Source organism: Erinaceus europaeus, chromosome 16, assembly GCF_950295315.1.
Source record: "Erinaceus europaeus chromosome 16, mEriEur2.1, whole genome shotgun sequence".
Taxonomy (NCBI): domain Eukaryota; kingdom Metazoa; phylum Chordata; class Mammalia; order Eulipotyphla; family Erinaceidae; genus Erinaceus; species Erinaceus europaeus.
The window spans coordinates 69536823-69560897 of record NC_080177.1 but is presented as its reverse complement, the minus strand read 5'-3'; the positions used below and the strand labels follow the sequence as shown (position 1 = coordinate 69560897).

Genomic DNA, 24075 nt, shown 5'->3' with positions numbered 1-24075 from the left:
GATGGGAGAAAGCTGCGATGCCCTGGGACCAGGGCTCAGTTGTTTCTTTTTCTAAGGTAATTTACCAAAGCACCCTAAATGAAAGACTAACCCCCATCTCAAGAAATGGCCCCTAAAAGTGACTGATTTGCCTGTAACTCTGTGGCCTCCCTATCCTCTGGCCATAGGCACCTTTATTTAACAAAACTGCACAACAAACTACAGGAAGTCTGATTATATTTAAAAAAAAAAGTTAAGAGAGAATGGCTAAGATTAAAGCTAAGGATCACAACCTTGTGTTTAATCAGCTGCTTAACAAGTGAAAGCCTACTGACCCACAGGCACTGAAGACCTCAAGAAGGAGAGATGGGGGCTGGGGCTGCATGACCAGTGAAGGCTCAGACTTCAGCAAGGACCCTTTCTCACCCAAAAGGGAAGAAAAAAAAAAAAAGGCCAACATCGCTGAAAGCTCAGAGACCACTTTTACCTGCTCAGAGGTGTAGAAAAATGTTCTTACATCCAGCTCTTGGCCAGTTTCTCCCACTCCCTCATTCCAACTTCTGAGAGACAGAGTAGGCTCCCCAGTCATGACACACCCTCCCCCACACCATGCAACCCCCCCAATACACACTGGACCCACTTCTCGCTGAATCACCCAAGTCAGTTCCCAGAAACTCCCATCCCACCATTTTTTTGTCTTTATCCTTAATTTCTGCCTCTAATCTCACCCCACCCCCACCCAAACACTGGGAAGACAAAATAAATTTAAAAAAAAAAAAAAAGAAAAAGAAAAGAAAATCAAGACGATCAGGGGCCCAAACCCCAGCAAAGGAGAGACTAAATACCCCTAGGCTGATAGCTACACCAGAAAATTCAGCATAACCGGCAGGCTGACTGACACACAGAGGTCAGGACAGCCTCCCCAGAGCAGGCAGGGAGGGATGCACGAGAAGGGGGAGGGGAAACTCGGAGCTGTGCCCCCAGCTAACAGGCCCCCAAAGAAATAAGCCACCCAGCTGCTGAAATTTAAAGAGAAGTCTTGTCCAAAAATCACCTAGTTGCCATACAGAGAGGGCAAGTGGAGCCAATTAGAAATCAGACGGGAAGGACAAAGAGGGAAAGCAGAATGACTGAAAACAAACCAAATCGAAAGGCGAATAAAGGCCACGGGGAAGAGAAGGAAGATGAGGTGGGCTGGAGAGGCGGGAGATAAGGGAAACATGGAAACGGGAGGCTCTCACCCTTCTTTGCTTTCTGATAACATGATTTTTTTCTCCCCCTGGAAGTGCTGTTTATCCCTTTCTGAAATGAAGAAATAACAAAAACCAAACAAAAAATCCTAAAAAAAAATTAAAACACACACACAAACAAAACTACACACCTTTCTTGCCCCAAGATCCCACCACCTCCTCCCACCCGATCCAGAGAGAAAATCGAGATGCAGCAACTGGGGATCCAAAAAAAAAAAAAAAGGTAAATGGAAGGGGAGGTGGTGGTGAGGGCTAAAATAGATCTGGCTTTTAAGAGATAAGCGTTAAGTCCTCACGGCAAACCCCGAGTTCAGCTGGATTGATCTCCCTGGAGAAGGAGGAAGCGGGCCAGGTTGCTGGTAGTGGCTGGCTCTATTGTATTGGGAGAGCGGCGGCGATCAGCCAGAGACATGCAGGGGAGCCATCTTGCCACTTACCCAGCAGCCCGTGTGCGGATGGGGGAGGGCCCTACTGCAGCAGGGGAGGGGAAAGAAGAGAGGGAGGGCTCTCTCTGAGTGAGCAAGGTTCTTATCCTCTGGCAAGCCGCAGGGCGCTCACTGCTGGCTCAATTGGCCAGGCCTTTTTCCGTCTTTTCTCAGGTTACAAACTGCTACAGAGGCCTAGCCCCACAGGGAGAGGGTGCTCGCTCCAGTCTTCCCAGGGGGCGGGGAAGGGGCTGGGTGGAGAGGACTTAACAAAGTTAACAGCTGTCTGCTTGGAAGATTCCAGAGAATAGGAGGGAAGTAGCAGAGCTGGGAGTGGGAAATAATTAAAGAACAGCAACGAAGCCAGAGTCAAAAGACAGACAGAATGGAAGGGCAGGAGCAGCTTTTTACGTGCCCACGTCCCTCTGTTCATGACAGTGGGCATGGGACATTGAAGCCAGATCTCTTCAAGGTGCAATGGGATGAGAGCCCGCACAATCCAAGCTCTATAGTGACTGGCTGTTCACTCTAAGCACTGAACACGTGTCACTACTCCAACCTCTCCTTTCTCCGGGGATGGTGGAAGCACTGGATAAGCAGAGCTCCTTTTTGAACTACAGTTGGGGTCCAGATGGTGGTTCAGTTCAATTACCAGTAGAAGGGGTGTAAAGGAAGAAATGTCTCTTAAGAGAAAACAGTCAACTCTGTTGCACAATCTTTAATAAGGTTCTCCTGCCCCAGGGTTCACTGGAGTAAGGAAGGAAAAGGAGGCACAGGACAAGGGGACCTTGGGTAGCTGGAGCACAAAGGTCACGTCTTGGAGCCAGGACCCTGAAGTTCATCAGAAACTTAAGAGAGCAGTTAACAGAATGTGACTGGAACTAAAGTGATCAATCATGGGCATCTTCCACAAATTAAATGTAAAATGGGAAGTTGACTTTAAAACCATTAAAAAAAAAAAAAAGGCACTCAGTAGGCTGGGGAGATGACCCAGCTATAGAGCACAGGACTTGCATGTGTGAGGCCCGGAGCTCGATCCCTGGCACGCACCTGACACAGTGATGCCACAGCAGTTCTTACTCTCTCCCCATCCCAATAAATCAGTCTTTAAAGTAAAATAAAACCTGAGATCCAGGAGGTAGAGTAGTGGCTGGTGTTGGACTTAAAAATCCTTAGTTCAGTGGTCTGAGAGGTGGCGCATTGGATAAAGAACTGGACTCTCAAGCATGAGGTCAGGTCCTGAGTTCAGTCCCCGGCAGCACATGTACCAGAGTGATGCCTGGTTCTCTCTCTCCTCCTATCTTTCTCATGAATAAATAAAAATCTTAAAAAAAAAAATTCTTAGTTCAATCTCTGGGGTCACACATGCCAGAATGGTTCTCTTTCCCATTCCACCCTCAGAAAAAAATTAATAAATAATATCTTAAACTCAGTGATTGGGAAGGTAGCACAATGGATAAAGTTCAAGACTTGTATACAAAAAGGCTGTGCCTCCTGGCTTTGTATAGCCCAGGGTTGTGCTGTGGTCTCTTTCTCATAAAAAAAAAAAATCAAAACATAATCTGAAATTTGCGTGCCAATTGCATGCGAAAATATTCATAGTTCCATAGTACTCTGTAAAGTCCCCTACTACTATCTGGAGCAGTGTGATAAGGGCTTGCCCTCACAAGTCTGGCTTGGATCACACACCAAGTTAAGGACACATGTATATTCAACAGGCCACTGCATTATTTGATGCTGTCTCTGGATCATGCGTCTCCTCAGAGTAGACAGCTCCTTCTCTGATGCAAAGGGACTGAGTAATGTCCTTTGGCTTGACATGCTTTCAGCAATGCTCTTATTAAAAAAAAATTTTTTTTAAGTATTTTATTTATTTATTTTTATTTTTGAGAGAGATGCAGAGAGAGAAAGACACAGTGAGAAACACCAGAGCATTTCTCAGCTCTGGCTTATGGTGCTGCGGGGGATTGAACCTGGGACTTCAGAGCCTCAGGCATGAGTTTCTTTGCATAACCATTATGCTATCTACTCCAATCCCAGCAAGGCCCTTATCACTGGATAATAACCACAGGCTTGTCTGCCCCTCAGTTCCACCCAGAATAGCCCCGGCCCCAACATAAATGCTCAGTAAATATTATTTCTGGTTGTTTTTGTGGGTACCAAAGGAACATTTTGACAAATGATTACCAAACTAAAAATTTAAATGTTTTTTGATAGAATTCCCAGAGAATACTACTTTTAAATATCCTCAAAAAAAATTTTTTTTTCTTTTCCATTAACTGTCTTAAAATACTTGCATTTGCTAATATGCCTTTTTAGAAGTAACTTCCTTGAAGGAAGATTTCTTTGCTACTGGAAACTCTCTCTCTCTCTTCCCCCCCCAAAATTTCACCATATCATACCTGGCCTTAAAAGAGCAGTTTTGTGCCATCTCATTTCCCATAATCAGTTCTATAGGATCCAACAATTCCCAATACTTTATTTTCATAAGAAATAAACGGGGGTGGGGGGTAGCATAATGTAGAGACTCTCACGACAAGCCTAAGTCCCAGGATCAATCCCACATCCTATAAGGCAAAGCTGAGCAATGCTCTGGTAAAAACAAAAATAAAAATAAAATAAAATAAAATAAAGGAATTCCAAATGAAATTCAATCTATTTGGAAAACTATTTCCAAAGTTTCGTTTCGCTATGTCACAGTCCCAGTATTTCTTTACAGTCCCTTTTAGACAAAAGGCAGCTTCCTTCCCACTTATTTCTCTTGCACAAATGGTTTAAAGTACTTGAATAATAACGTGAAGTTGCATAATACCTGGAGATGAGGATTCTCTAGCCATAAGGAAACAGAATGGAAGGACAGAGTGACTAGAAACATCCCATTACAGTCCGTATCTGAAGAAGAGTAAGATTCAGAAAAGCTAATGGCAAAGGAAAGTTCTATAGGTAAGTACATGCGAAGTCATGGCAAGTTCGCGAGGACTTGATGTGAGATTTAATAAGAAATAATGGGACCTGACTACCCTTGGGCAGTGAGACTCAACTAGGTCCAGAAGCACAGCAGTTGCAAGATATCCAAGGGCAGTGGAGTGAGGGTATGCCCATCAATACCAATGTCTTTGGGAACAAACTATTGATGACAATACATTCTATTTTGTAATACTGTGAATCACATGGAGTTGTATGATCCTTAGGGAACACCAAAAACACCATTACATTGGCTTTAAAGGACCACTTCCTTCCTCTTATTCAGGCAAAGGACAAAGAAGCATAGTAATAAGAACCCCAAAGCTGTTATTATCTGCCAGGCTTGTGCATATAAAAGGTTGTATTTAGAAACACTCAGCTATGCATTAGCTACTACTGGGTGATACAGCTGCCAATACAAAGTTCTTCCATCCTGAGGGGCCAGGCAGTGGTCAGCACATACATTAGTGTGCAAGGACCCAGGGTCCCCACCTGCAGTGGGAAAGATTCACAAGTGGCAAAACAGTGTTGCAGGTGTTTTTCTGTCTATCTCCTACTCCCCTCTCAATTTCTGTTTCTATCTAATAATAAATAAATGTTAAGAAAAAAAGCTCCCCCATCCATTTTAAAATGTAAACAGAGAATACCATTATTTTCTGCTATGCGAGGACACATTTGGTATATTCACTAAAAAGGCGGAATTTGAAAAAGGGCTTACATGTAATATGACTGAGGGCTTACAAATTCCTGTTCCAATGGGGGGGTACGGTGAGGTGGAGAACAACCTTACCTCAAAATTCTAGAATCCTCAAGGGCACAATCAAATTCAGAATGGATTTAACCAAGAATGACAAAACAAACAGCGGGGCAATCTTTCAGCGGTAAGGGATCCTTCAAGTGTAATTTCTAAGAAAGATTACTGAATCAGTAAGACCCAGATGTTGTTTTAAAATCATGCAACTTGTGAGTTAAACAAGGAAAACAAGGAAAGTTAAGACACAGACTTTTTCCCCCATTGATCCTACTTTTAAAATCAATGCTGGGTACAGCCTGGAAGGTGGCACAATGGACTCTCAAGCATGAGTTCCAAGTTTGACCCCTGACATTGTATGTGCTAAAGTAGTTCTCTCTTCTTCCTGTTTCCATTAAAACAAGCAAACAAACCATTCTGGGTGCCTGGGCCTGATTGGATATTAACACTAGGACTCTGCTGAAAATGAGTGAAAGACTTTAAATGGGTGAAAGTTGTGAACCAACTGTAACAGGTTCTTCAGAAATGAGGCAACCTTCTCAAAAATGCAGCTGTCAAATTTAATTATCAGAACTGCCTACAGCTTTAAGTCTCTGGACTTGTCTTTCGGTTAAGCTGACAAACAGACCATCTGGAAGGCAGGCAACAGGACAAGCAAGCAAGAAGGATACGTAAGTTTCGCAAACTCAGACTGCATTATTTCTGACCTATAGGCTGCTCCACTGAAGCCTGTTTAGGCAACAAGACAATCTCAGTACTTGCCCACAGTGCAGTCCAGCCGCCTATCACCTTGTGAGAGTCAGTATGACTAGGTTACCTCAACCATAAGGTGAAGATCGCAAAGCCACCTTTACCTGGGGAGAAAAGGTTTGCATATGAATCCAAGTTTCATTTATCCCAAACTTGCATGCGAAAGTCCAGAGATAAAGATGCTTCAAAACAGCATAAAGTGCTATTCTACCGGCAGGATCTCAAAGACCTACAGAATTACAGGGCAACCAAGGAAAGTTTAAGAAAATTACTTGCTTCTCAGGGTGCACAGAGGTAGTTGCTTAGGCTCAACTGTAGCAAATTGTCAACATCTACTTTAAAAATGCCATTATGGGGTTCTGGGGAGACAGTATCATAGTTATGCAAACAATTTTCATACCCAAGACTCTGAAGTCCCAGGTTCAATCCCCAGAACCACCATAAGTCAGAGCTGAGCAGTGCTCTGGTAAAAATAAGTAAATTCGGGAATCGGGCGGTAGCACAGCGGGTTAAACGCACATGGCACAAAGTGCAAGGACCGGCATAAAGATCCTGGTTCGAGCCATCAGCTCCCCACCTGCAGGGGAGTTGCTTCACAGGTGGTGAAACGGGTCTGCAGGTGTCTGTCTTTCTCCCCCCTTCTCTGTCTTCCCCTCCTCTCTCCATTTCTCTCTGTCCTAACAACAACGGCATCAATAACAATAATAAGAACAATAAAAACAACATGGGCAACAAAAGGGGAAATAAATAAAAAATAATAAGTAAATTAATAAAAAAATAATAAACTGCCATTGTAACCAAAGACGCGCTGTACTCCATGGGGAGGAAGAGGAAGGCAGGCATTGTCTCTGGCTGACAGACACGGAATGGAACGCTTCACCCTACTTCCTCACTGATGGTGTGGCTGAGGAATCCTGAACACCACTCGGAATCTGCTGACTTTTCATTTTATGGTCCTAGAAGAAAAACCCTTTTTCAAAAGGCAACATTCCACAAGGGAGAAACAAAAAATTTCAAGGAAGTAAGGTAAAATATTGGCTTTCAAATGAAAAATGTAATGGCCACAAGATGGCAGCAGAGAAACAGTACTAGAATGGACAGTAGTAAGGTATATCCCAAGGCAAAAGTTACACAGCAAAGAGTGCAAACTGTTATTAAAGTCACAAGACTGAAATTAAAGCATGTCATTTGCCCACCACCCTCCAAAAATCATATGTACAAGATAGGTTAAAGCTGTCAGAAGAGTATAAATTATTAGACTTTCACATAAAGAAGAAAGCATATTGCAATATTAATTTTAAAATGATTTTTTTTTTTTAAATAGAACAACATTTAAGTCAACTGTCTACACAGGACATTGACCAAAGCAGTACAGGATTCCTGATGTCTAAAAGCTAAACAATTTTACTTCTACAATGCTTTTCATTTTCATTTCCCCTGGTATTTTGAAACCAAAAATTTCATTTACTGGCTTCTTAGTTTATTATATCCAGCTCAGAATAAATGACCTAGCTGTCTAAGTGTAAGTGCAATTTTATGTGAGTATTTTTCTAGGGATAGAGGACTTCACATTATAGGGACTCAGGAGTAAAATTTCTGATGTGACAGGAATTCTATATTTTGCCATATGCATGGTATGATGGGAGCCCTGCCTCCCCAGACCCCTGTCCCATTACGGAGAGGGAAAGACAGGCTGGGAGTATGGATCGACTTGCCAACGCCCATGTTCAGTGGGGAAGCAATACAGAAACCAGACCTGTGGTCTGGGAGGTGGCATAGTAGATAAACCATTGGACTATCAAGCATGAGGTCCTGAGTTCAATCCCTGGCAGCACATGTACCAGAGTGATGTCTGGTTCTTTCTCGCTCTCTTATCTTTCTCATGAATAAATAAATTCTTAAAAAAAAGAAGCAGCAGCCGCCAGACCTTCCAGCTTCTGCACCCCATAAAGATGCTGGGTCCATACTCCCAGAGGCATAAAGAATAGGAAAGCTTTCCAGGGAGGGGATAGGATACAGAGTTCTGGTGGTGGGAATTGTACCCCTCCCATTCTATGGTAATGTCAGTATTTCCATTTTATAAATAAAAGTTTTTTTTTTAAAAAAAGAGTTAACTAAAATAGGTTGTACTTGGCAAAATGACACTTGGTAACCAGAAAAATACAGAAACAAAACAAAACAAAACAAAAAAAAGGGATTGGGGCAGGGCAGGGGAGATAAAGACTCTCATGTCTGAGGCTCTGAGGTCTCAGGTTCAATCCCCAGGACCACCATAAGCCAGAGATGATCAGTGCTCCCCCCCTTCTCTCATTAAAATAAAGTAACAATTTAAAAAAGAGATCTTTAAAAAAAAAATAGCACTTTCCTGTGTCTCAATATCCTTATTAAGCTGTGTTCCTAAATCAGATGTAGATGCAAAAAGATCGAGTTACGATGTTCTGAGTTAACTCCCTTAGTCTAAGGTCTGGAAAGAGCAGCCTCTATTGCCTACTTCTAAAATGAACGAACTATAATTTGACCATATAGTCCCAGATATGACTTTCCTTATGCTCTTACCACCACTTTTCAAATGATCTCAGTAGTTCTGGTAGCAAGTTCCAATCTAGTTGCTGTAGTCTAGCCTTTGTTCAAAGCTCTGTTTTTGTGTTTTAAAAAAGAAAAGCAGAAGGGGGCTGGGTGGTGGCAAAACCAGTCAAGCACACACGTCACTACGTGAGAGGACCCAGGTTTGAGCCAGGGGACCCATCCTGCAGGTGAGAGAAACTTCACAGTGAAGTAGGCTGTAGGTGCCTCTTGGTCTCTCCCTCTCTCTTGCCCTGTTCCTTCGTCCCTATCATCAAAGGAAGAAAGACAGGAGAACTGCCTAGTCAAAGTGCCACAGGGGTAAGCAAAGAGCCTAGCCCATGGTGCTGGTTCTGTCCTACACCGCAGTTGAGATTCATCACTTACACAGTATGATGAGTCCTTTCTGATTCTGGTAGGTGAGAGCTCTGAGTCTCTGAAGTTTGGGGCTGTGTGGCAGCTGGTGGCTCTGCGTCTTCAGCTTCACACTTCTTTGGGCTCCCCTGTTAGGGCAAACATAGCAAAACAAACATAGCAAAGTACTTATATCTGTTTGGTTCCTTTTTAAAAACCTGGTGTGGGTAAAATGACAGAGTAGAACAAAAACAGTATCTGCTCCAAACACAGTGCGATATACACTGTTACTCCATCTCAGAAAAGGGAAAGGGAATACCATTAAAGAACTTTTATGCCCCTAATAATTTTATTAAAATTATTGGGTGGAGGAGATAGCATAATAATTATGCAAAAGACTCTCATGCCCGAGGCTCCGAAATCACAGGTTCAATCCTCCACACCACCATAAGCCAGAGCAGAGTAGTGCTCTGGCAAAAATAAAATAATTGTATAAGGGTCTGAGGTTCATGGGATACAGTGCTTTCTTTTCAAGCATAAGACTTTGTTGGATCTCTAGCACCACAATGGAGATACAGTGGGAGAGTCATGTTTAATAGCCACCTCCCTCAAGAGAGGGGGCATAGTAGCCTACCGGCTCTGGCTGTAACCCCTGGGTCATGTGCTTTCCGGCCGGCTCCGGCTGGCTCATGCGCCTCACTTGCACAGAGGATGAGACTGAGGTCTTCTCCTTTGGCTCAAGGATGTGCAGTTGTGGCACTGCTGGAGCTGTAACCTCCTGACCAGAAGAGGGATCTTTGGTTTCAGTGTAGCTGGTGCTGCTGTCCCTGGAGACACCGGGGCTCAGAGACTGAATAAATAAAACAGAAAGTAAGAAAAATTACTCTATTTAGTGTATATATTGAGAGGATGACTCAATTTTCTAATTTCCATGAACCTAATTTAGTACTTTAGAGCTTTTTGTCCCAGTGTTTGATCTATTTTACTTCCTCACTTACTCAGCAATGCTTAGTATGCCCCATCTTCGCGCTGGGTACTAGGATATACATATAAAAGAATATTACTACTTTAAATTTTACTCACTTATTAATGAGAGAAACAGAAGAGAAAAGAGAGAGAGAGAAAAGAGAACCAGCGGCATAAGGATCCCGGTTCGAACCCCGGCTCCCCACCTGCAGGGGAGTCACTTCACAGGCGGTGAAGCAGGTCTGCAGGTGTCTGTCTTTCTCTCCTCCTCTCTGTCTTCCCCTCCTCTCTCCATTTCTCTCTCTGTCCTATCCAACAATGACAACAATAATAACTACAACAATAAAACAACAAGGGCAACAAAAGGGAATAAATAAAGTAAATATTAAAAAAAAAAAGAAAAAAAAAAAAAAAAGAGAACCAGGTATCGCTCTTGATACACCAGGGGTAGAATTCAGGAGTTCATGCTTTAGTGTCCAACACTGCACCACCTCCTGGACTGAGGAAAGAAGCATCTTCATATCCTAAACAAGTCTACAGTTTAGTAGAAAAGATGAGTAAGGGAGTCGGGCTGTAGCGCAGCAGGTTAAGTGCAGGTGGCGCAAAGCACAAGGACCGGCATAAAGATCCCGGTTCGAACCCCGGCTCCCCACCTGCAGGGGAGTCGCTTCACAGGCGGTGAAGCAGGTCTGCAGGTGTCTATCTTTCTCTGCCCCTCTCTGTCTTCCCCTCCTCTCTCCGTCCTATCCAACAATGACGACAACAATAATAACTACAACAATAAAACAAGGGCAACAAAAGGGAATAAATAAATAAAATAAATATTTAAAAAAAAAAAAAGATGAGTCAACGGATTCCACTTTCTTTAGAATCAAAGGGGTTTGGGAGTCGGGTGGTAGCACAGTGGGTTAAGCACAAGTGGTGCAAAGCGCAAGGACTGACATAAGGATCCTGGTTCGAGCCCTCAGCTGCACACCTGCAGGGGAGTCACTTCACAGGCATTGAAGCAGGTCTGCAGGTGTCTCTCTTTCTCCCCCCCATCTTCCCCGCCTCTCTCCATTTCTCTCTGTCCTATCCAACAATGATGACATCAATAACAATATCAACAACAATAAAATAACAAGGGCAACAAAAGGGAATAAATAAATATTTAAAAAAAAGAATCAAAGGGATTCAAAATGAGAAAAGGCCCCACTGAGAGATCAATGAGTTGAAAACAATTTATAGATTTTTAAATGATGGGAAAGTAATCAGTGATCTGGGGACTAATGACAGTTTTTTCCATTCCTGCCAGAAATTAAGACAGGTTCTCCTGGGATTAAAACAACCCATGTGCTAATACTTTCCCATACTCACTTTTCTGCTGTTACTTGAGGCTGAACGAGAAGGCGAAGGTGACCTGGACTCTGACGTTGATCTGGAGCCCATCTTGGATCTCCCACAAGGGTTGCCGAGAGTTTGCGGCTGAGATGAATCTTTCTGCTTGGCTCTTGGAGGTGAGTGAGACTGAGAGCCTGAGCTATCAGGAGATCGAGATCTCGATCTAGAACTGGAGGATGAAGAGGAGGACCGGCTAGGGGATGAGTCAGCTGACCGTTCCAATCTGTGGCTTGGGAGAAGGGCAGGAGAAGCCCTCCTGTTTTTCATCTGTTCCGAAGAAGGCTGTCTCAGAGATTCCTCGCCGATCTCTTTGGCCAGTGCCAATTCCACAGTTTTCGGAGGGAGAGGTTGGGCAGACTTTTCTGATTCAGTTTCAAGACTTTTCTGGGTAGATTCAATGAGTGTGTCTTTCTGAACTGGAGGCAAGGCACTCTCCTCTTTCTCTGCTGGAGATTCTGCTTTGGTGTCTGCAGGACTTGACAGAGGAGACAGGTCTCCCACCAACTGCACTGTGTGCTGCGCTACTGACTCCTTGGCTTCAGCTTCTGTGTTAGGAGGAGATAACTGACTGAGCACAGGTGGTGCTGGGCCTTCCATAGGCTCTACTTCCTCACTCTGGAACCGCGTATTGGGTGGTGAAGATGCTTCCTTGGTAAGTAAAGGTGGAGGAGTCTCCTCTTCGCTGATAGTCTGCTCGGGTTGTAGTGCATGAGGGGTCTTCTCCAGATCTTCCATCAGTCGAGGAGGAGAAGGGGACTTTGATTTTTCCTCCAAGGCTTTTGAAGGTTTTACTTCTTTTTCTTCTTCCTCAAGGGGAGAAACTATTTTGATCTCTTTCTCCTGCTGAAGTTTGGCCAGATGACTTCTTCTTGCCTCTTCCTGCGACCTTGTAACTCTCCCTCCTCGCTCTAACCCTTCCTGCTCTTGGGATTTTACGCTTTGGGGTTTCTCATCCATCACGTCCTCTGGTTTCGTTCTGGGCAGCTCTCCCCCGACTTCTTCCTCAATCTGCTTCAGGACTGGTGCAGCCCCAGATTTTTGTCCCTCATCATCATCATCTTCCTCCTCCTCTTCTTCCTCTTCTTCTTCTTCCTCTTCCTCCTCCTCCTCTTCCTCCTCTGTTTTCACATTTCGATCTGCTCTGACCCTCAGGTTTCTGGAAGGTGCCTCTTGATCTTCTTCCTCTTCTGCAGCCTGACTGCACTCAGAGAGTTTAGCTGCTCTTGCCTGAAAGACAGACAACAATTATAAGACATCTGCTCACTATCAGTGGTGGTGGAGGGTGGGGGGAAATATACATACCTCAAGAAATACACTTTTACCAACAACAGAACCAAGTGTGAAAGTATACAAAAGCGTGACTAACATGAATTCTTATGAACATCACAATAGTGGTTCCTTGTTGTTCTATACCAGAACACTGTTCAGTTCTGGCTTATGGTAGTGCTGGGGATTGGACCTGGGACCTTTCGTGCCCCAGGCATGAAAAGCCTTTCTGCATAACCATTATGCTGTATCTCCCCAGCTCAAAATAGTGCTTCCAAAAGGAATATAGTAACAGAAATACCACTAGTTCATTCCCTTTTGTTGCCCTTGTTTTATTGTTGTTGTAGTTATTATTGTTACTGATGGCATCGTTGTTGGATAGGACAGAGAGAAATGGAGAAAGGAGGGGAAGACAGAGGGGGAGAGAAAGACAGACACCTGCAGACCTGCTTCATCGCCTGTGAAGGGACTCCCCTTGCAGGTGGAGAGCCGTGGACTGGAACCGGGATCATTAGGCCTGTCCTTGCGCTTCACGCCATGTGCGCTTAACCTGCTGCACTACTGCCCGACTCCCCACTAGTTCATCTTTAACCCCAAGTTTTAAAGCATGAGCACTTGAGTTCAACTTTTGGGGTTGCATATGTCAAAAGTGATGCCCAGGGAGGTCAGGTGGTGGTACACCCACATAGGGATCTGGGCTTGAGCCTCCCTGCTCCCCATCTGTAGCAGGGAAGCTTCAGGAGTGGTGAAGCAGGTCTGCAGGTATCTCTATTTCTTTCCCTCTCCTCAATTTCTCTCTGTTCTATTTAATAGAAATGGAGGGGAGAGGGAGTTGGGCGGTAGCATGGCGGGTTAAGCTAAGCACACGTGGCCCAAAGCACAAGGACCGGTGTAAGGATCCCAGTTCGAGCCCCCGGCTCCCTACCTGCAGGGGGAGTCACTTCACAGGCGGTGAAGTTGGTCTGCAGGTGTCTCTCTTTCTCTCCCCGTTTTCCCCTCCTCTCTCCATTCCTCTGTCCTATCCAACAACGACGACATCAACAACAATAACTACAACAACAATAAAAACAAGGGCAACAAAAAGGAAATAAATAAATAAATATTTTAAAAAAAGAAATGGAGGGGGGAAAAGAGAAAGAGAGAAAGAAAGAAAGAAAGAAAGAGAGAGAGAGAGAAAGAAAGACAGACCAGGAGTGGTGGGTTCATCATGCAAGTACCAAGCCCTAGCAGTAACTCTGGTAGGAAAAAAAAAAAGAAAGAAAGAAAAAATGATGTCCTGGTTGTCCTCCTCCTCCTTTTTCTCACAAATAAGTAAATAAAACTTAAAAACTGAATATAAGAAACTAGGAGCTAGCTCATCCTGCAGTGTGCACCTTATCAAGCATGAGACACTGGGTTTGAACATCAGCACCGCACTTGCACCACACTGAGGAAGCTCCGTGGATGGTGGAGCAGTGCTGTGGTGTTTCTTTTCTCTCTGAAGTATGAATGAGTAAGTTGGACCTATGGCTGGGGAAAAAGCCCTGCTAACAAGAGTACTGGACTTGCACGCCTGAGTTTCCCAGTTCTACCCCGGTACTCTATCTACAATAATGGTATCCTGGTTTGTCTTCCTCTTTCTGTCTCATTTAAAAATTCTCCCTTGGGGGTCGGGCGGTAGCGCAGCGGGTTAAGCACAGGTGGCACAAATCGCAAGGACGGGCGTAAGGATCCTGGTTCAAGCCCCCAGCTTCCCACTTGCAGGGGAGTCGCTTCACAGGCGGTGAAGCAGGTCTGCAGGTGTCTTTCTCTCCCCATTTCTCTGTCCTATCCAACAACAATGACATCAATAACAACAACAATAACTACAACAATAAAACAGCAAGGGCGACAAAAGGGAGTAAATATTAAAAAATCTTTTAAATTATCTATGTAACAAATACTTTTTTGAAAGATTATTTTTTTGTCATCAGGGTTGTTGCTGGCGCTCAAGGCCTTCATGACCACTGTTACCAGTGGTCTCCACACCTCCCGTTTCCTCTAGATAGAGAAAGAGACGGACAGAATCGGAAAGGAACAGGGAGACACTGCAGCAATGCTCCGCCACTTGAGAAGCTACTCCACTGCAGGCATTCTCCCACGTGGTGCCTGGAGGCTCACACCTGGGTCCCTGTGCATGGCAATGTGTACCTTCTACTGGGTAACTCACTGACTGCTCACCCTAAGTAAGACAAAAGGTCTGGTCAGAGACAGCTCAGTGGTTAAATGTCTACACTACTAAGCACATGATTCAGGCTGGATCTCTGGTACCACATGGGAGGTGGTAGGGCAAAGGGAGAAACTTTGGTTCTGTGGGTTTTGTTTTTTTTTTCTTTTTGCCTCCAGAGTTATTGCTGGGGATCAGTGCTTGCACCACAAATCCACTGCTTCTGGAGACTATTTTTTTCCCTTTTTTTGGTTGCCCTTGTTGTTTTATCATTGTTGTAGTTATTATTATTGTTGTTGTTATTGATGTCATTGTTGGATAGGACAGAGAGAAATGGAGAGAGAAGGGGAAGACAGAGGGGGAGAGAAAGACAGACACCTGCAGACCTGCTTCACCACTTGTGAAGCAACTCCCCTGCAGGTGGGGAGCCATGGGCTCCAACCGGAATCCTTATGGCCGTCCTTGCGCTTTGCGCCATGTGCATTTAACCTTCTGCGCTACCACCTGATCTCCTGGTTCTGTGGTCTTTTCCTTTCTTTATGCATGAAAAAAGTGAGGCAGAGTAGTAGAGTCATGCATGTGCAATGCTCCAATTCTACTAAAAACAAAACAAAACACACACACACAGAAGGTTGCTCAGCTTAGTGGTGGTGGTTTACCGTAAGTGCAAGGATCCGAGTTCATCTCCCAGAGCCACTTACCAAAAAAAGTTTAAAAAGTCAATAATGAAACTGAACAACTAAAAAGTATGAGTGTCGGGGGGTGGGTAATGATGACATGAACAGACCTACTATCACTTAACACGGTTACCCATGTCATTTTGATAGATTTAATTTTTTCATTTCTTTTGCATAATCACTATTATATTATAGGGCTGGGCAGTGGTGCTTTTACTTGACTGCACATGTCACAGTGCAGAAAGACCCAGGTTTAAGCACTTGGTCTTCACGTGTGGGGTGGGGGTGAGGAGATGGGACTTCACAAGTGGTGAAGCAGTGTTGCTTATCTCTCTCTCCTCCTTCCATCTCAATTTCTGTCTCTATCCAATAAAAATATTATACACAAACATACTTTTGCATTCTGTTCATTTAACGCAGTATTATATAACTAAATTTTAAGTAAATAACATATCAAATCTTCTAATACTTTATTTAAGGAATACAGACCAGTCTACTTGTGTGATTTTTATTTATTTAACTGATTTATTATATTTTTAATTGTCACCAGGGTTATTGCTGGGGCTTGGTGCCAGCACTACAAATACATAACATCGACTATTATTTCCTTTATTATTATTATTATTATTTTTTAACCAGAGCACTGCTAGCTCTGGCTTATGGCAGTGTAGGGGATTGAACTTGGGGTTTTGGAGACTCAGGCATGAAAGTCTCTTTGTATAACCATTACGCCCTCTACCCCCAGTCTATGTTTCACTCCTCCCTTTTTCCATTCTATTTTATTTGATAGGACAGAGAGAAACTGAGAAAGGAAAGGGTGACAGAAGAAAGAGGAAGTAAGAAAGACAGACACCTGCAGATCTGCTTCACCGCTCATGAAGCGTTTGCCCTGTAGGTGAGCAGTGGAGTCCTGAACCCAGGTCCTTGTGCGTGGTTATGTGTTCACTCAACCAGATGCACCACCACCCAGCTTCTCCTAAGTTAAAAAAAATTTTTTTTCTTTTTTCTTTTTTAATTTTTATTTATTGATTCATGAGAAATGATAGGAGAGAGAAAAAGAACCAGACATCACTCTGGTATATGTGCTGCCAGGGACTGAACTCAGGAGCTCATGCTGGAGAGTCCAATGCTTTATCCACTGAGCCACCTATGTTTTGTTCTGTATACATTAATTTACAATGGAAGCATTACCCAAAGAGAACAGCGAATGCTTTGCTTTAGGGGGCACACGAGTTACCTGTCTGACCCTGGATGACCGTCGCTCTCCTTTCCTGGGTTTCTCATCATCTGATTCACCCTTCTCTTCAGAAACAGAGGAGCCTCTTCCTATCAAATGAAAGGAAATCATGTTAATATGACCTAGACAATCACTGAAGGCTGCTTTCCACAGTTCCACCACAGCGTGGCCATCGCATTCCACCACAGTTGCTTGAGAGATGTCTATAACTGGATCTTCGACTCTACGAGTCAGACTATGTAAAACCCTAAGGATCAGGGTTTTATCGATAATTCCTGTTGTGCACACCTGGAATCTTTTAATTAATTATTGAATTATTTCAGTGGCTGGGGGCCTCACACCTGTACAATTCTACCAATCAAGTTGACTTTATTTTCCTTTTCAACTTCAGAGGAGGAGAGAGAGGACGACAAAGAGGAGTGACAGGCACCACAGCACTGTTTCACTATTTACTAGTCTGATGCAGAAGCTTCCAAGTTCCATCTCTGGCATCACTTATGCCAGAGTGATGCTCTGGTATTCTCAAATTGCCTCTCTTCTCCTTTCCTTTCCTTTTTAAAATATAGATTTTATTAATTTTACTTTAGTTAAGAGAGAGAGAAATACAGAGAGAAAGGTACATAGAGTTATATCAGAGCACTGCTCTGCTCTGACTTATGGTGGTGTGGGGGGGATTAAATCTGGGACTTCAGAGCTTCAGGCATGAAACTCTGTTTGCATAACCATCATGTATCTCCCCACCCTCACCCACTCCTAAATCAGCTAATCAGTCTTTCTCCTAAATCAGCTAATCAGTCTTCGGACCAGTGAAGTAGCTCGCTCGGACAGTGTGCTGCTGTCATGTGCACAGCCCAGGTTTAAGCCCAGTGCACACCACATTGAAGAAAGCTCCAATGTTGTGGGGGTTCCCCCCCCCCCCCGTCTAATATTTGTTTGTTTCCTGGATAATGGCAGGAACTGAGAAGGAAGGGGAAGATAGACCCCTCCAACAACACTGCTTTACCACTCATAAAGCGTCACCACTGCAGCTGGTGGGGGGGGAGGCGGCTTGAACCCAGGTTTGTGTGCACTGTAACATGTGCACTCAACTGGGTGCACCACCATCCAGCTGCTGTCACTCTTTCTCTCCCTGCATCTCTTGCCTTCTTTCTTATTAAAACTATTTATTTGTTGCCCTTGTTGTTTTATTGCTGTAGTTATTATTGTTGCTATTGCTGTCGTCATTGTTGGATAGGACAAAGAGAAATGGAGAGAGGAGGGGAAGACAGAGAGGGGGAGAGAAAGATAGACACCTGCAGACCTGCTTCACCGCCTGTGAAAAGACTCCCCTGCAGGTGGGGAGCCGAGGGCTTGAACCAGGATCCTTACACGGATCCTTGCGCTTTGAGCCACGTGCGTTTAACCCGCTGCACTACCGCCCCACCCCCCACCCCGTTTCTATCTCAAAAAAATAAATAAAATCTAAAAATTAATTTTTTAAAAAAATTAAGGAATTCCTTTTTTCTTCTATTTTTTGGTAGAGACAGAAAGAAAGAGGCAAAGTGTAAGAGATGACAGCACTGAAGCTTCCTTCAATGTGTGCTGGGAAATTGCCACCACAAGTGACAAATGTGGTGTGGGCTGGCCTTGAACCTGGAGTGCAGGCACACAAGACAAAGCAGCACGCTATCTAAATGAGCTCTTCCACTGCTCCAAGAAATTTTCTTTCTTTTTTTTTTTAAACCAGAGCACTGCTCCGCTCTGGCTTATGGTGGTGCGGGGGATTGAACCTGAGACCTAACAAAGCAGGCATAAGAGTCTGTTTGCATAACCATTGTGCTATCTACCCCCGCCCAAGAAATTCTTATAGTAGCCAAGTATTACATATAATAGCAATGAAAATGCTGATGAAAATCAGTTTAGAAAAGCCTAAAAACAGTGGTTTTATACTATATAGCTAGAATAGGCTTAATTTTAGTAAGGAATGAAAGATTTCAATGATTCATAAAACCATGGTCTACACTAATTTAACACTACAATATTGTTTAAGTAGCAGTAACCAGTACAGGTAAAGCAGATGGTGTAAACTCTTTTTTCTTTTTTAATTTATTGAATAGAGGCAGTCAGAAATTTAGAGGGAAGGGAGTGAGAGAGAGGGAGAGAGACAGAGAGACACCTACATCCCTGCTTCACCACTCGTGAAGTTTTTCCCCCTGCAGATGGGAACCAGGGGCTCGAACCTGGGTCCTTGTGCACTCAACCATGTGCGCCACTGCCTGGCCCCTTTTTTGTGACCTTTTAACTGACAGTTTTCTCTTACTGTTGTACCCAGACAATCCAAAAGTAACCAATCTAAGGCCTTTATTCTTTTTTTAATGTTCTATCTGAATGAGAGATACAGAGAGAGAGAGAGAAAGCAGAGCGCTGCTCAGCTAAGGCTTATGCTAGTGCTGAGGACTGGACCTGGGACCTCAGAACCTCAGGCATGAAAGCTTCTGCATAACTACTGTGCTGTCTGTCTACCCAGCCCTCTTTTTTTTTTTTTTTCTTCTTTAGATTCTCTTTATTTATTTATGGGATAGAGACAGAAATCAAGAGGGAGAGGAGAGGTAGAGAGGAAAAGAGACCCCAGCAGCCCTGCTGCACCACTCGCGAAGCTTTTCCCCTGCAGGTGGGGACCAGGGGCTTGAACCTGGGTCCTTGTGCACTGTAATGTGTGCATTCAACCAGGTGTGCCAGTTCCATCTTCTCATTAAAATAATAATAAAATTGGGGGTCGGGCAGTAGCACAGCGGGTTGAGCGCACTTGGCGCAAAGTGCAAGGACCGGCATATGGATCCCGGTCCGAGCCCCCGGCTCCCCACCTGCAGGGGAGTCACTTCACAGGCGGTAAAGCGGGTCTGCAGGTGTCTATCTTTTTCTCCCCCTCTGTCTTCCCCTCCTCTCTCCATTTTTCTCTGTCCTATCCAACAACAACATCAACAACAATAATAATCACAACAAGGGAAACAAAAGGGGGAAAAAATGGCCTCCAGGAGCAGTGGATTCATAGCGCAGGCACTGAGCCCCAACAATAACCCTGGAGGCAAAAAAAAAAAATCCTAATAAAAAAGAATTAAAAAAAATTATAGGGGGCCAGGCTTTGGCGATCCTGGTTAAGCACACACATTACAGTACACAAGGGCCTGGGTTCAAGCCCCTGGCCCCCACCTGCAGGGGAAAAAGCTTCACGAGTGGTGAAGCAGGGCTGCAGGTATCTCTCTCCCTATCTCCACCTTCCCTCTCAATTTCTGTCTCTATCCAATAATAAATAAATAAATAAATAAATAAAGGACAGGGAAGACAGCATAAAAGTTACGTAAAAAGACTTTCATGCTGGAGGCTCCAAGGTCCCAAGTTCAATCTCCTGTGCCACCATAACCAGAGCAGAGCAGTACTCTGGTAATAATAATAATAGTTATTATTATTATAATAAATACACTAGAAGACTGCACACATCTTATAAAAAATTTACCCCACAATCACCTGCTTAACAGGGTCTCTCAATATATACCATTTCTCAGTAAGTAAACAGAGCGGCATTTTAAGTATGTGTACGTTATCTGTGGTTAAGCTGTATGCTGATGGGTCAGTATCTCTAGCCAAAAAAAAAAGTACCTTGAATGAGACTAAATGATCCAGAGTAGGTGAAATTATATGGTGAGTAAAATCAAGAGAAAAGAAAATTTCCATAAACTTTAAGTAAAGTTTCTTTGCAATTATAATGAAAACAGGCTTACTGTAGTTTTATCAACAAAGAGAAAAAAAGACGGATGAGGGAACAAGAGTAGCGCAGAAAACATTTACTGTACGGCCACAAGAGAAAAACCACGGACTAGTCAGAGCAATTTTGATGAAAGAAAAAAGGAGGTATCAGGCTCCTCACTTCAAACTCTACTTTAAAGCAGTAGTAATTCAAACTAGGGTGCAGTGGAGAAAGCACTGAACTCTCAAAGCAGGAGATCCTGAATTTGAACCCCAGCATTATAAATGCCAGAGTGATGTTCTGGTTCTCTGCCTGTCCATTCCTTGTTCCCATAAACAAACAAATCGTAAAAAAAATTTGTTCACAGGAAGGGAGAGTTCAGGTCCTGGAACATGATGGTAGAGAACCTAGCGGGGTTTGTATTGTTATGTGGAAAACTGGAAATGTTATGCATGTATGAACTATTGTATTTACTGTTGACTGTAAAACATTAATCCCCCAATAAAGAAATTTAAAAGAAAAAAAATGTTTTTGGTCTAGGCAAACAGCATAATGGTGATGCAAAAGATTTTCTTTTCTTTTTTTATGCCTCTAGGGTTATCACTGGAGCTAGGTGCCTGCACTATGAAACCACTGCTCCTGGAGGCTATTTTTATTTTTTGTTACCCTTGTTGTTTATCATTGTTGTTGTTGTTATTGGATAGGACAGAGAGAAATGGAGACAGGAGAAGACAGAGGGGGAGAGAAAGACACCTGTAGACCTGCTTCACTGCCTGTGAAGTGACTCCCCTGCAGTTAGGGAGCCAGGGGCTCGAACCGGGATCCTTGCGCCAGTCCTTGTGCTTAGTGCCATGTGCGCTTAACCTGCTGCACTACCACCCAACCCCCACCCCCAAGATTTTCATGCCTGAGGCATCAAAGGCCCTAGGTTCAATCCCTAACACCAGCATAAACCAAAACTAAGCAGTGCTCTTGGTCTCTCCATTTCTCATTAAAATAAAATAAATAAAATGTTTAAACAAGCACTTTTTTCAAGCCTATCCAAGGATGCCAAAAAAAAAAAAAAAGATAAAAATCAATCTTCTAAAATAAATAAAACAGAGCAGGTAGACAGCATAGGTGGTTATGCAGAGTCTCTAAAGCCCCAGATTCAAGTCCCTCCCCCACCACAAGAAGCCAGAGCTGAGTGGTGCTCTGGTAAAATAAATAAATAAATAAATTAATTAATTTTTAAAAAAGTGTGGTATCAAAGCAATGACAGGTACTCGGATCAACGCAATAGAGTCCAAAAAGCACGCACAGGGACATTTAATACATGACAAATGAGGCCAAACCACACAGTGGGAAAAAGGAAGTCCTTCAACAAAGGATACTGGGAAACAGCAGCCACATGTAGAAACACTTAACACCATACACCAAAATTCACACAAAATTAATGGACTAAAGACTTGGATGTTAGGCCTGAAACTATAAAATACAGACAAGAAAACAAAGCTAAAAACACTTTACGGCCTTCACATCAGTGTTACATGTTTGGAGATTCAAACCCATTTGTAAGGGAAACTAAAGCAAGACTAAACAAATGGGACTAGATCAAATTAAAAAACAAAACATTTACACACTGAAAGGAACTTCCACAAAGATTAAAAGGTAACCTAGCAAATGGGAGGTGATATCTGCACATCACACACCTGACATGGGATTGACATGAAAAATCTGTAAAGAAATCACATAGTTCAACAATAAAAAGCCAAGTAACTCTTCAAAGAAGAGACACAGATGCTCAAGAAAAAAACAAAGTCAACCAGCAGGTTGGAAAAACCTGCTGTAAAAAGGTAAAGATTTGAACAGAGGGCCAGGTGGTGGCACATCTGGTTAAATGCCTATATTACCATTTACAAGGACCCAGGGCCAAGTCCCAGGCCCCCACCTGCAGGGGGAAAGGTTCGCAAGTGGTGGAGCTCCAGTGGCGGAATCGGTTAGTGTGCGGTACTCATACAGGTTCGCAAGTGGTGAAGCAGTACTGCAGGTCTCTCAATGTCTCTCTGTTCTATCAAATAAAGTTTAAAAAAAAAAACAAAAAAAGTGTTGGGAGTCAGGCAGTAGTGCAAAGCGTTAAGTGCAGGTGGTGCAAAGTGCGAGGACCGGCATAAGGATCCCGGTTCGAGGCCTTGGCTCCCCACCTACAGGGGAGTCGCTTCACAGGCGGTGAAGCAGATCTGCAGGTGTCTTTCTCTCCCCATCTTCCCCTCCTCTCTCCATTTCTCTCTGTCCTATCCAACAACGACACCAACAACAACAATAACCACAACAACAATGGAAAAAAAAAAGAGGGCAACAAAAGGGAAATAAATATTTTTAAAAAACCATTAAAAAAGATTTGAATATTGCAGATATTTTAATATATAGGACCCTCCCATTGGAAAATTTATACATCAAATTATACATCAAAATATCAATCACGGGGCTGGGCAGTGACACACCTGGTAGAGCACATATTATGGTGCTTGAGGATCTGGGCTGAGCTCTTAGTCTCCACCTAGTGGGGAGACTTCACAAGCAGTGAAGCAGTACTGCAGGTGTCTGTCTCTACTCATCTTTGTCTATATGGGGGGCCGGCAGGAGCAATACAGCCATCATGCGGGCACTGAGCTCCAGCAATCATCATGGTGGCAAAAGAAAAAAGAAAAAAAAAAAAAACAGTCAAACCTCAATTGTGGTTATTTTAGTTTGAGACTACTAATGACTTAAAATTCTTTTTTTCAAAAATTCCTTAACGAGTATTACTTCTCTTTGTATAGGAAGGAAGAAAAGAGGCTGGGTTACAATCTTGTAACCTACAATTAATCACACACACACAAATAAATAAATAGATGTCCACAAGAAAGGATTCATAAGGAAAAGATGAGGTATCTCTTACTAGGTTTTCAGCAGAGGCTGGGTGGTGGTGCACCTGGTAGAGTGCACACACTGCCATGCACAGGGACCTGGGTTTAAGTCCCTTGTCCCTACCTGCGGGGGAAAGTGGTAGTGGAGCAGTTCTGTAGGTCTATTTCTCGCTGTCTCTGTCATAAATAAAGGAAAAGGAAAAGAAAAAAAAATTAAAGGCTGCCATGAACAGTGGAGTTGTCATGTAGACACTGAATCCCGGCTGTTATCGCTGGTGGCAAAAAAGGAGACAGAGACAGAGAACAGACAAGCTTCTGGAATAGGTGACACTTTCTATTATGAGCACAATGACACATAAGTATCTTAAGTCAGGTTTTTAACAATGTACGTAGACCAACCAGCCTGGGAGGGAGGACAGCTCTGAACTCTCAAGTAGGAAGTCCTGAGATTGATCTCCAGCACTGTATTTACCAGAGTGGTGGTCTAGTTCTCTCTACCTCCTCTCCTATTCCCTGTCATAAAGACCTTTTAAAATAACAGTAAATGGGGTCTGGGCAGTAGCGCAGCAGGTTAAGTGGACATGGTGCAAAGCGCACGGGCCAGTGGAAAAGTCCCAGTTTGAGCCCTCAGCTCCCCACCTGCAGGGGGTCGCTTCACAAGTAGTGAAGCAGGTCTGCAGGTATCTATCTTTTTCTCCTCATCTCTCCATTTCTCTT

At 43.5% G+C, this 24075-nt stretch overlaps 1 protein-coding gene across 7 annotated transcripts in view; it reads right to left on the bottom strand.

Annotated features, from left to right (window-relative positions):
• The window catches only part of ACIN1 (apoptotic chromatin condensation inducer 1), a 50217-nt gene that overhangs the window by 12017 nt on the left and 14125 nt on the right, over positions 1-24075 (bottom strand). For 6 of the 7 annotated variants that reach the window (XM_007536641.3, XM_060175329.1, XM_060175331.1 and 3 more), the window contains 4 exons: positions 16747-16835; positions 11358-12608; positions 9670-9885; positions 9069-9184 (listed from right to left, as the gene is read on the bottom strand). In XM_007536641.3, the coding sequence (XP_007536703.1) occupies positions 9069-9184; positions 9670-9885; positions 11358-12608; positions 16747-16835 (1672 nt within the window). Of the gene's footprint in view, positions 1-1220; positions 1282-1525; positions 1678-9068; positions 9185-9669; positions 9886-11357; positions 12609-16746; positions 16836-24075 lie in introns of those variants that run through there. The other variant, XM_007536655.3, reaches the window with a different exon arrangement.